The 12582-nt window shown below is 44.8% G+C and overlaps 1 protein-coding gene across 4 annotated transcripts in view; it reads left to right on the top strand.

The window, feature by feature from the left end:
- LOC310642997 (putative E3 ubiquitin-protein ligase HERC3) overlaps positions 1-12582 on the top strand; it is a 63209-nt gene that overhangs the window by 24075 nt on the left and 26552 nt on the right. For 3 of the 4 annotated variants that reach the window (XM_083367013.1, XM_083367011.1, XM_083367012.1), the window contains exons 4-10: positions 354-430; positions 1522-1743; positions 4353-4444; positions 7471-7601; positions 9439-9599; positions 10635-10711; positions 11902-12026. In XM_083367013.1, coding sequence (XP_083223139.1) covers positions 354-430; positions 1522-1743; positions 4353-4444; positions 7471-7601; positions 9439-9599; positions 10635-10711; positions 11902-12026 — 885 coding nt within the window. Of the gene's footprint in view, positions 1-353; positions 431-1521; positions 1744-4352; positions 4445-7470; positions 7602-9438; positions 9600-10634; positions 10712-11045; positions 11144-11901; positions 12027-12582 lie in introns of those variants that run through there. The other variant, XM_083367014.1, reaches the window with a different exon arrangement.

Raw genomic sequence — 12582 nt, 5'->3', positions numbered from 1 at the left:
AAGGCCCACCAGGTTCCCCAGTGGCCAATAACACGGAACTCGGATGGATCATCAGAGGAACGGTCTGTGTCGATTGGCTGCAAGTTCCAACCCAAGTGAACGTCTCAGCGACAACCATTCTTAGTAATAGGAGAGCATCCCACCTGAACCATGCCAAAAACACTTTACTCTGTCAACATCCAAGCCTGCTTTAGGAGCGACCAAACCAATAATGTTTTAGGACTCTGATAATATTGTCTAAACTAGTCTCACTGTCACAGTCTCTTTAATAGAGAGGATAATAATGAAGACTAGATAAATTATATTGCACATCTGCAACTTTGTTAAAGTGTGTAATTTGTTTGTTTTCTTAGGTTAATAAAAAAGCTGAATCAAGAGATGATCCTGCAGGTCTCATGCGGCAACTGGCATTGTCTAGCTCTAGCAGCTGGTATGACCATTTTAACATTTAATAATTCGACTTCCCTTCCTAGAGCTGTAACATTATTAAATTAAACAAGTTTGTACTCAGTGATAATCACAGTTCTGGGAAAAGTTTCAAAAAGAGGATAATCCTCACTTCTTTTTCAGAAGATAAGGTTTCTAAAAATGATAATTCTCTGTAATATCTGAAATATACTAGTTTCAACAATAGGACTTCTCAAACGTACCCCTATTTGGCATGCTACAGATAGTTCTTGACATACAACTGTAATGGAGCTATAATGGCTGGGGAACTCTGGGAACTGAAGTCCACAAGTCTTAAAATTCCAAGATTGGACACTTTGCACTAGAGCCAGGGGTAGGCAACCTTGGCTCTTTTATGACTCGTGGACTTCAACTCCCAGAATTCCTGAGCCAGCATGGCTCAGCTTGGAAACTCTCCCTTTTCCCTCAGCATGGCTGGCTCAGGAATTCTGGGAGTTGAAGTCCACTTGTCATAAAAAAGCCAAGGTTGTCTACCCCTGCACTAGACCAAACTGGCTCTCTATGATTCTCTCTCGATATAAGTTGGAAAGCTGTATAAATGTTTTAAATAAATAGCATGTTAGCTTTTCTCCATGGGATTGCAGTACAGGTAGTCCTCGACTTAGGATCACAATTGAGCCCAACATTTTTTCTTGTTAAGCTGTGTTAAGTGAGCTTTGCCCCCATTCCATGACCTTTGTTGCCACAATTTTAAGTGAATCACTGCAGTTGATACTAAGGTAGTAACATGGTTGTTTAAATGAATCTGGCTCCCCCATTGACTTTGCTTGTCAAACGGTTGCAAAAGGGGATCAGGTGACCCCGGGACACTGCAACCGTCGTAAGTATGAACCAGTTGCCGAGCATCTGAATTTTGATCACTTGATCCTGGGGATGCTACAAAGGTCGTACGTGTAAAAAACCCCCCGACGTAAATCGCCTTTGTCTGTGCCGTTGTAACTTTGCATGGTCACTAAACGAACAGTTGTAAGTCAAGGATTACCTGCGTGCTGGGAGATGAAAAAGGATTGTTTGTTTTCTGAGCTCTAGGCCTTATTTCTCTCCCCCCCACAGATGGACAGTTCTTCGCATGGGGACAGAACAACTATGGACAGCTTGGTCTGGGTAAAGAGTTCCCTTCGCAGGACTCTCCTCAGCGTGTCAGATCGCTTGATGGGATCCCTTTGTCTCAGGTGGCTGCAGGTGGAGCACACAGCTTTGCTTTGTCCCTCTCAGGAGCCGTCTTTGGCTGGGGGAAAAACACCTCCGGACAGCTGGGTTTGAGTGACGAGAAAGGTACTTGTGACAAACATCCATAAAAGAGGTTTTTTAATTCAGATTTTGCAGAGGTTTCTAACTCGATCCTTCTGTTTTTCTCAGAGCTTTCTTTATGCCTCTTCCCTCAGCCCAAGCATGTCTCTGAATGGCTACAGAAATGGGAAGCGAGAGAGGGAGGTTTTAAGGAGATGAAATGCTTTCTTTCTCTTTTCTGTTTAGTTCAGATACTTAAGGTCCACAAAACCATCTCTGGTGTGTGTAAATCAGCCTGGTGGAATTGACGCGAGAACAGCTGTGTAGTTGGGCATGTGTATGGAATGAGTGGAATGAGTTAATAACATTGCCACCGTGCTTGTCTGAATCCTTTGTGAAAAGCAAACTCAATCAATATGTTACAGTCCCGCATAAGAATTTTACACTCTTATTGCAGCCTGGGTTTGAATGTAGATCCTCCTTATCTCTTGTACCCAAATGCAGCATGCAAAAAAGAAACTATAATTTATGCAATCGGGGCTCCCAAACTAATGTGTTTCTTCTGTAGCAGAATGGGCCGTTGAAGGAGGCGGTGGTGAGACCCCTCCTCAAGAAGCCTGCCCTGGACCCGGCTGTTTTAAATAACTATCGTCCGATCTCCAACCTTCGCTTTTTGGCGAAGGTTGTTGAGAGTGTGGTGGCGCATCAGCTTCCTCTGTTCCTGGAGGAAACTGATTATCTGGACCCGTACTAATCGGGTTTCAGGCCCGGGCACAGCACGGAGACGGCATTGGTCGCGCTGGTGAATGATCTCTGGCAGGCTCAGGACAGGGGTTGTTCCTCTGTCCTAGTCGTATGAGATCTCTCAGCAGCTTTTGATACCATCAACCATGGTATCCTACTGCGGCGTCTCAGGGGGTTGGAAGTGGGAGGCACCATTCTACGGTGGTTCTCCTCCTATCTCCTGGGCCACTCGCAGTCGGTGTTGATGGGAGGGCAGAGATCCGCCCCGAGGCCTCTCGTTTGTGGAGTCCCTCAGGGGTCGGTTCTCTCTCCCCTCCTGTTCAACATCTATATGAAGCCACTGGGCAAGATCATTCGGGGTTTCGGGGTGGGGTATCATCAGTATGCTGATGATACCCAACTTTTTTTCTCCACCCCGAACCAACCCAGTGATGCCCTCTCCGTGATGTCCCGTTGCCTGGAGGCGGTTCGGATCTGGATGGGGAGAAACAGGCTTCGTCTCAATCCTGCCAAGACTGAGTGGCTGTGCATACCGGCATCTCGGGTTAACCAGACTATTCCATCTTTAACGATGGGGGGTGAGGTGTTACCCCCTGTTGATAGGGCTCGCAACTTGGGCGTCCTCCTGGATTCACGGCTCAATTTTGAAGACCACATAGGAGCCGTGACCAGGGGGGCTTTTGCCGAGGTTCGCCTGGTGTGCCAGTTGCGACCCTACCTGGACCGAGATGCCCTACACACAGTCACCCATGCGTTCGTGACCTCCTGTTTAGACTACTGCAATGCTCTCTACGTGGGGCTGCCCTTGAGGACCACTCAGAGGCTTCAGCTGGTGCAGAATGCGGCCACGCGAGTTGTGATGGGGGCTTCCTGACACTCCCATGTAACACCTCTACTCCGCGAGCTGCATTGGCTTCCAGTTGCCCTCTGGGTGAGATTCAAGGTGCTGGTGATGACCTATAAAGCCCTAAATGGTTTGGGTCCGGGATATCTGAGGGAACACCACATCAAGTTCCCTTCATCGAATGCGCTCTCACAGGGAGGGCCTTCTCAGGGTGCCGGCGGTAAAAGATTGCCGGCGGATAACACCCAGGCGGAGGGCCTTCTCTGTGGGTGCGCCTGCCCTTTGGAACCAGCTGCCCACAGAGCTTAGGACTGCCCCCGACCTTCGTTCATTTCGCCGGGACCTGAAGACCTGGCTCTTTGAGGTTTCCGGCCCAGGCTGAGAGTTTTAATTGGGTTTTTTTATATTTTTTCAGGGATTAAATTTAATCTTTTTAATCATTTTTAATTTTTGTATCAATGTTTTAAGTACCCTGTAAACCACCCTGAGTCCTTCGGGAAAGGGCGGTATATAAATTCAATAAAATAAAAATAAATTTTAACTACTAAATCCTAGACACATCTTTCAGCTGCTTTTTATGGTTTATTTTTGAGAAGAGTATCTATAGCAATAAAAGGGATGTGGTGGCTTAGTGGGTTAGGATGCTGAGCTTGTCGATCAGAATGTCGGCAGTTTGGCGGGTCGAATCCCAAGTGCCGCGTAAGAGAGTGAGCACCTGTTAGTCATCCCAGCTTCTGCCAACCTAGCAGTTTAAAAGCACGTAAAAAATGCAAGTAGAAAAATAGGGAGCACTACAGTGGGAAGGTAACAGCGTTCCGTGCGCCTTTGGCGTCTAGTCATGCCGGCCACATGACCACGGAGACGTCCTCGGAGAAGCGCTGGCTCTTCGGCTTTGAAACGGAGATGAGCACCAGCCCCTAGTTGGAAACGACTAGCATGCATGTGCGGGGGAACCTTTACCTTTACCTATCAATAGCAATAATAGTTTATTTTACTTGGTTATTTCCGAAGCAGCCTTCTTTGTTTTTGTAAGTAATTTTATAGTCTTTTATACTCTTTCATGCAGATCGGGAAACTCCTTGCCATGTGAAACTTTTAAGGACTCAAAAAGTTGTCTACATCAGCTGTGGAAATGAACATACTGCTGTCTTGACAAAGGTAGGAGAACATCTTTTAAATATTGGCTTCATGTCTAAGGCAGGATTATAATTGATTATAAATTGATTGGTACTTGAATGCTGGAAGGGCATTCTTTCTCCAGTAGTAGCAGTAGTAATAATAATAGTAGTAGTATTGTTATTTGATATGGGCTAACACCTAAGTGTGATCCAAATGGAATCCAATAATAATAATAATAATAATAATAATAATAATAATAATAATAATAATAATAATAATAATAATAATAATAATAATTTTATTTGTATACCGCCCTTCTCCCGAAGGACTCAGGGCGGTGAACAGGGCAAACATATAAAAATACAAGAATACAAATATTAAAAGAGATTAAACAAGGTGCCCAGAAACTAACAACAATAGGTTAAAATACATTAGAACAATATTAAAATCCAAACCCATCACCCTTCAGGCCAGGCCGGCTTGTTCGAACAAGTAGGTCTTCAGATCGCGTCGGAAGAAGCGAAGGTCGGGCGCCATCCGGAGCTCAATCGGCAAACGGTTCCACAAATCCAGCGCGCCCACAGAGAAGGACCTCCCCCTGGGGGCTACCAGACGACATTCTCTGACCGGTGGCACCCTGAGGAGGCCCTCTCTGTGGGAGCGCACAGGGCGGAGGGAAGTTGATGCCGGCAGCAGGTGATCCCTAAGGTGCGCCGGACCCATGCCATCTAGGGCTTTAAAGACCATTACCAGCACATTGAATCTTACCCGGAAGACAACTGGGAGCCAATGCAGCTCACGGAGCAGAGGTGTAACATGGGAGTATCGGGAGACTCCCAACACAACTCTCGCGGCTGCATTCTGTACCAGTTGGAGCCTCCGAATGGTCCTCAAGGGCAGCCCCATGTAAAGAGAGCGTTGCAGTAGTCCAAACGAAGCAAGGATTAACAATAAAATATTATAAATAAATGTTTAAAACATTTTGAAATGAAAGACCCTTCCAGTTTCGTAAAAGGACATTTTTTGAACCTCAAAAGTTTGGATTTCAAATATCTTTCGAAGAGGAGTCAGTTCCAAAGAGTACGAACCACCTGCTAGAAAACACTGAAATGCAAAGTGGTCTTTTGTGATGTGAGAAACAACTAAGTGCCCCTAATTGCACAAACCAACCCAGGAAAATAAATCATTTATTCCAGTAACTCTGTGTGCATATGCATGGCTGGGAACATCAATTAGCATTTTAAATCCTAAAGACCCAGCCAGGCATCTAAACAATTTTTTTTCTGTAATTCAACAGTCCCTATTTGGAAGATATTCTATCATTTGCGCTGTTTTATTAGTTTATATTCTTATATTCCTTTTTTCCCCCCGACTCCAAGTCTACTGACAAAAGTGCAAATAATCTGATTGTATAAAATTGCATTCTAGGTGGTTGGTGCTTTATGAACTTGGTTTTTTTCTTGCAGACCTTTCATTACCTAAACTAGGTATCATCAGTGCTAGTTAAAATTGCATGCATACATTTTAGTGCTAGCCATTATTTAGTACTTTAGAGAGGTGGGGCTTTAGCACATAAGAAACATAGGCTTCGTTCTCTGAGAGGTCCTTGGTGTTCTCTGAGCTTGCTTGTTTTCTTGCAAACTTTTCATTACCCAAACTAGGTAACATCATCAGTGCTAGTAAGGGCACTGATTTAATTTAACGACGTATAGACAGATTTAACCATAGTTTCAATTGGGAAAACATGACCATCCTAAACTAAGCCAAGGTCCAAAAGCACCAGGAAATTTCTAGAAGCCTGGCACTCTGACAAATCAGCCATCAATAGACCCATAGACATTAACATCTATCGATAGTGCGAAAAAGACTTATCACCCAGCCCAAAAGGGACCAGAAAGACCCAAGCACTTCTCCACCAGCAATCAGCACCTATTTATTTATTTATTTATTTATTTATTTATTTATTTATTTATTTATTTATTTTTGGGACTTATATGCCGCCCTATCTCCCGAAGGACTCAGGGCGGCTAACAACAATAAAAACAACAATACAAAAGTTAAAAGAAATTAAATAAACAGCCCCAATAAATAAGTTAAACTAAACAATTAAAAATTAAAAAAAACATTTTAAAAACCCCTGTCTTCAGTCCAGGTCAGCCTGATGGAAAAGGAAAGTTTTGAGGCTGCGGCGAAAGGACCGGAGATCTGGGGCCATCCGGAGCTCAAGGGGGAGTTGGTTCCACAGGGCTGGCGCTCCCACAGAGAAGGCCCTCCCCTTGGGGGTCGCCAGCCGACATTGTCTGGCCGACGGCACCCTGAGGAGGCCCTTCCTGTGTGATGGGAAGTCGTCCCCGGCAGCAGACGATCCTGCAAATATCCCGGGCCTAGGCCATGTAGGGCTTTAAAGGTAAGTACCAGCACCTTAAATCTCACCCGGAAGACAACCGGTAACCAATGCAGCTCACGCAGGAGGGGTGTAATATGGGAGTATCGGGATGCTCCCATCACTACCCGCGCGGCCGCATTCTGCACCAGCTGGAGCCTAGATTAATTCCAAGGTTAACATCAGACCAACAATGAAGTAAACAATACCCCAGGCAAGAAACTGCCAAAGAAGCCAATAGCAAACAGCCCAACCAAAGAATCTCTGAAGACCAACACCACCAACGCTGATAAACAAGCCACCAGAATGTAAACTGACAGCAAACAGCACTCCTTACCAGCACTGATGATGTCACCTAATTTGGGTAATTAAACGTTTGCAAGTAAACAAGCAAGCTCAGAGAGTACCAACTCTCATGCCAACTCTGAGCTACAAATAGTCTCCTTTCTAGCTTAGTGCTTTGTTTAATGCCTGAAAAATATACAGTGCTTTCTTTTTCATTCCATCCTTTCGCATAATTTAAAATAATTAAGTTAAAATGACTGAATTAAAAAGTTTGTGCACAATGTTGTTTGGGATTTCTGTCCGAACTGTTGGAGTAAGTGTTTTGAAGAAGGAAATTGTTTGGTGTCAGTGGGTGCTTTACTCTTAAGTGAAAATGGTCTTGTGATCTTCGTTGCAGAGTGGAGGAGTGTTTACCTTTGGGGCAGGGTCAAGTGGGCAACTTGGTCATGATTCATTGAATGATGAAGTCAACCCTAGAAGAGTTTTGGAGCTGATGGGCAGTGAGGTGTCCCAGGTCGCTTGTGGTAGGTGAGTGGTCTTTTGGGCAAATCTTTCACAAGGGCAAAGATTCTCAGCCTTGGTTAAACAAATGGGAAATAAAATTCAGAGGAAAGTGATCTCAAGAGAGTTAATCAGCAATGTTGGATGCTCCTTATTACATGTTTGGTGTCCAAAAGCTGTTCACTTGGGTGATTCCTATTACCTTTTATTCCCGATATATTTGGAATGGGAAAGTGGGACACATCTAAATGTGGAGAAATTGCAGATGTAGATATTTGTATCAACCTGCTATTGGACTGAGATTATAAACCTCGGTCTTCGCATCCCGAAAAGTCAGACCCATTTGTAATTGCATTTTTGCAGTACTAAATATTTGTTAATTTTAAATTAATAACAAATAATAATTTTAAGTACTGTATGTTGGAGAAATACGTTGTTTTCATACCATTTAAATAGTTTAAAAGAAAATAGACAAATTGGAATGATGTTGCTCTAGTCCAGGGGTAGGCAACCTCGGCTCTTTGATGACTCATGGACTTCAACTCCCAGAATTCCTGAGTCATCAAAGTTGAAGTCCATGAGTCATCAAAGAGCCGAGGTTGCCTACCCCTGCTCTAGTCTAATGGAATATGGCATCTGCTTCAACCATCATCTTCGACCGTCATTTTACTTTAAAATTTTATCAGCTTTACTTTTTTTTCTATTTAACAAACATGTTTAATCAAAGTTGAAACACTGATACAATAATGAACAAGCAGAGGCCTAGCCTCTTACCTCTGTTCAGGCCACACTATGAAGCAGGCGACACAATTTAGAGCAGGGGTGTCAAACTGCCAGCCCACATGCCGGATGCATCATAGCGAAACCGCGCCCACCCCATTGCCAGCAATGGCAAAAAAAGTCGCGATGCGTCGCAACACGTCACGTGACATTGTGAGTTTGACACCCCTGATTTAGAGGGAGCTATAGTGGAGTTCTGGATGGAACGAAGTTGGTTATAATGGTTTTCCAGAATCTGAATCATTGCACTGAGCTGGGCAGTAGCCATGTTTCTTGGGATCACACAAATGAATTGTCAGCAGCTAGCAGACACCAAGATGGAGAAGGCAAAGTTGTTAGGTCAGAGGGTGATCTGTAAGGAAGGCAGAAATTTCTTCACTCTTAAAAGATTGGGAAAGAGATGTGCTGAGGCAAACGATTTTAAGAATTCCCTCAGGATCTTCTTCTCTGCGGTTCCTACAGAGACTTTGTAGTCTCTTCTTCAGCGATGCCTCTTGAAAATTTGGGAGAGGGATGATGCATTTTGCATTGCCCAACTTGGCCCACCTTTTTTCTTGAAGAATGTTATTGCAAGAGGAATCTACCAAGTTATGTTTTATTTGCTCCTTTCCAGGTCCCCATTGTATTACTCTGTAGGACTTAATCACCTAGAACAGTCATCAATATTGTATCTGTTCTGAAGCTGGTTGGGATGGTAGCAGAAGAAACGAGTGCAACAAGGATGGGGGTGGGGACCTGCTTTTTTCTATCTTACAAATGTAACTAGCAATCGCATTCAGAATTATATGTCTCCCCATAGTGCCTTACAGCACTCTCTGGGTGGTTTACAGTGTCAGTATATTGCCCCCAACAATCTGGGACCTCATCTTTCTGACCTTGGAAGGATGGAAGACTGAGGATCGAACTCTAGGACGTGAGCGGAGTTTGCCTACAATACTGCAGTTAACCACTGCACTACCAAATAGACAAATGGCTAGGGAGGGGGAAAAAAGGGTTCTCTTTTCATGTTTAATTTTGCACTGAATACAGTTGGTTATCGAAGCAGGCTACTTTACAAACAGTTTGATTATTTTGACGTTTTCAGACAGCACACTCTAGCCTTTGTGCCTTCTTCAGGAATGATCTATGCATTTGGCTGTGGAACTAAAGGCCAGCTGGGAACTGGGTATATCTGCAGTCTTAAATGTCCTTCTCCAGTCAAAGGCCACTGGGCAGCTTATGATGAGCAGATCTCTGGTAGAGCAGGTAAGTGACTAGAATTGTATTTGTTTATTTAGCATATGGTGTTGTTTACGTTAGACAGAAGCCTAGATGCTAATGAAGAGTAGTGGTTTGGCTGCCTGTTTACAAGCTCTGTCAGGTGCACATTTGCATGCTTCCCATGGTGCACCATTAGAGGGTGAGCTAACGGCACCAGAAAGAAAGATGAGCAGCTTTCCTTACAGCATCATCCAAGGCCCCCCCCCCTCTCCCCCCGGAGCCTCCTCGCAAACAGGCATCACAAACGGGAAGATTCAGAGTCGGCAGGATTCTAACTGCCACATGAGCGCTGCCTTGTCTCCTCACCAAAGTGGTACCTATTTATCTACTAGCATATAAAGTATTTTCAAACTGCTAGGTGGGCAGAAGCTGAGGCGAGTGATGGGAGCTCACCCCACCACGCAGTGCTGGGGCTTGAACCGCTGGAGCAGAAACCATCTCCAGTGTCATTAAGCCACTGAACCACAGCCCCTCTGGTGACTAGAAGAGAGCATGATATGTAGCTGTGGTGGCGAACCTATGGCACGTGTGCCACAGGTGGCCTCTCTTTCGGCACGCATGCCGTCGCCCTAGTCCTAGGCCTTCAGCTGGGTTTTATAAAACCTTTTCGCTTTAGGCCTCCACCGCCGTGCGCAAAAAAAAGGTTCAATCAATAAACCAGTTTCAACTTCTCATAGGAAAAAAAAAATCTCGCAAAGTTGGAATTGATTGATTGAACTTTTTAGTCCCACCCAGTCTGCTGTTACCACCGCAGCCACATCCACCCAATGGGACACACCCACCCAATGGGCCATGCCTACCCGGCACCTGATGATTTATAAGTGGGTTTTGGGTTGCAGTTTGGGCACTCGGTCTCTAAAAGGTTCGCCATCACTGATATATAGCATACTTAGCCTTTGGATCACAACCCCAACCCTTCAGGCTATATAAATTTCACTTTCCCAAACAAAGACAGATGACGTGTTTGTGATTGCTGATGTCTGATGGTTCTAACTAATTCTTGTCAATCTTCTTCAACAGATCCCTGCACGTGTTATATTGTTAAACATATATTCTCTGGAGAAGACCAATCGTTTGTAATTTGCTCAAAAAAAGAGGTAACATAAAAGCTTTGTGGATTTCCACTCCATCTTTGGTAGTTATGGGAAGGGAAATTCTGAATTGTGCCTAAAGACTGTGTGCCCTTCCCAGTGAGGGCTGAAGCTGATGCAACCCCTGTCCTGCTTTTTGTATAAAGAGCCCCCACCCCCACCCACTCCTCTGAAATTAAGCTGCTCTAGTTTTGGACAAAACAAATAAACTAAGCGTACCTCCAATACGTTTAAATAATTCCCAATCTTGAAAGAAAAGGCAGCAAAGTGTATCACAGCACCAGTACCACAGTATCACTTGCACCAATACTAAATTGCTCTCTCTCTCTGCAACTTTCAGCTGCAAAACCAAGATCCATAAGGAGAGAGAATTATCTGGCTTGAATCTTTAGTCCTAAATGCAATTAAAGGAATAAGGCAGTATTTCTCAACCTTGGCAACTTGAAGCTCTGTGGGCTTCAATGCTGCTGGACTGGGGAATTCTGGGAGTTGAAGTCCCGGAAGTTGCCAAAATTGAGAAACCTTGGAGCAAGGAATCGACAGATGCGTGAAGTGAAATGGGAAGAATCCAGGAAAAAGGAAAGTGTGGGGAAATGGTGTGTACAGGTAGTCCTCGACTTATGACCACAATTGAGCCCAGAATTTCTGTTGCTAAGTGAAACGTTCAGTGAATTTTGCCCCGTTTTGCCAGCTTCCTTCCCGCAGTTGTTAAATGAATCACTGCAGTTGTTAAGTTAGTGACATGGTTATTAAGAGAATCTGGCTTTCCCCATTGACTTTACCTGTCAGAAGGTCACAAAAGGGGATCACGTGACCCCGGGACACGGCAACCATCATAAATATGAATCAGTTGCCAAGCATCTGAATTTCGATCACGTGACCGCGGGGATGCTGCAATGGTTACAAGTGTGACAAACACCATTAGCCACCTTTTCCAGTGCTGCGGTAACTCTGAATGGTCGCTAAACGAACCGTTGTAAGTCGAGGACTACCTGTAATCCGTGTGTACATTGTCCAGGATTATGAACTGCACATTTGCTTGGAGGAGGGGAAAGGTGCCCACAGAGAGCAATCCAGGCCAAATCTTGCCTCCAGCCCCGGGGAGTGACTCTCACTGTAACAAAAGCAGCAAGGATGTCTCTGGTGCTTCTCCCGTTCAGAGTGAAACCCTCTTTGAAATCTGCGCCTTCTTACAGAATTCTCTCCCAGCTGATGATTTCCGGACCATAAATCAAAGTGACCACACCTGTTTGATTAATGACAAGACAATAGACATGTGGAGGCAAAAGCTTTGTGAAAGAAATAACTCTAATTCAGTGAAGTAGGTTCACTTCCCTTCAATTTGTAAAGAATTATTGTGATGGTGGGCGAGGACATAATCTCTGGCTTTCTTGGTGATACCTTCTTTGTTGACTTGTTGAATCAGTCTAGACTACCTTCCAAATGATAATCAGTTCCACAAATTGTGGATTGGTGGTTTAGCTGCTCTTTTGACCTCCTGGTGTCCGGTGTTCAGCCTGGTACTTTTAACCACTCTACTAAACCGGGTCTCTTAACGCTACAATACTTAACTCATACGTAATGGTATAATTTAGAGCAGACATGTCAAACACAAGGCCCGGGGACCAGATCCGGCCCGTGAAGTGGTTTCATGCGGCCCGCGAAGCCATCCTGGAAACAGTGAGGGAATGGCCCCCACTGCCTTGGCCCTGGCCCAGAGACCCTCCTTCTGCCAGAGACCCCCAGATCTGTCCCACTCCTGCCCAGGCCCCCATAGGCGAACGATGTAGAGCTGGCCACACCCACCCAGTAGGCCATAAACACTTTAGCCACACCCACCCAGTAGGCCATGCCTACCCAGGCCACACCCACCCAGC

The sequence above is a fragment of the Vipera ursinii genome, assembly GCF_947247035.1.
Source record: "Vipera ursinii genome assembly, chromosome: 7".
In the NCBI taxonomy this organism is placed as follows: Eukaryota; Metazoa; Chordata; class Lepidosauria; order Squamata; family Viperidae; genus Vipera; species Vipera ursinii.
This window is presented reverse-complemented; position numbering and strand designations above follow the sequence as displayed.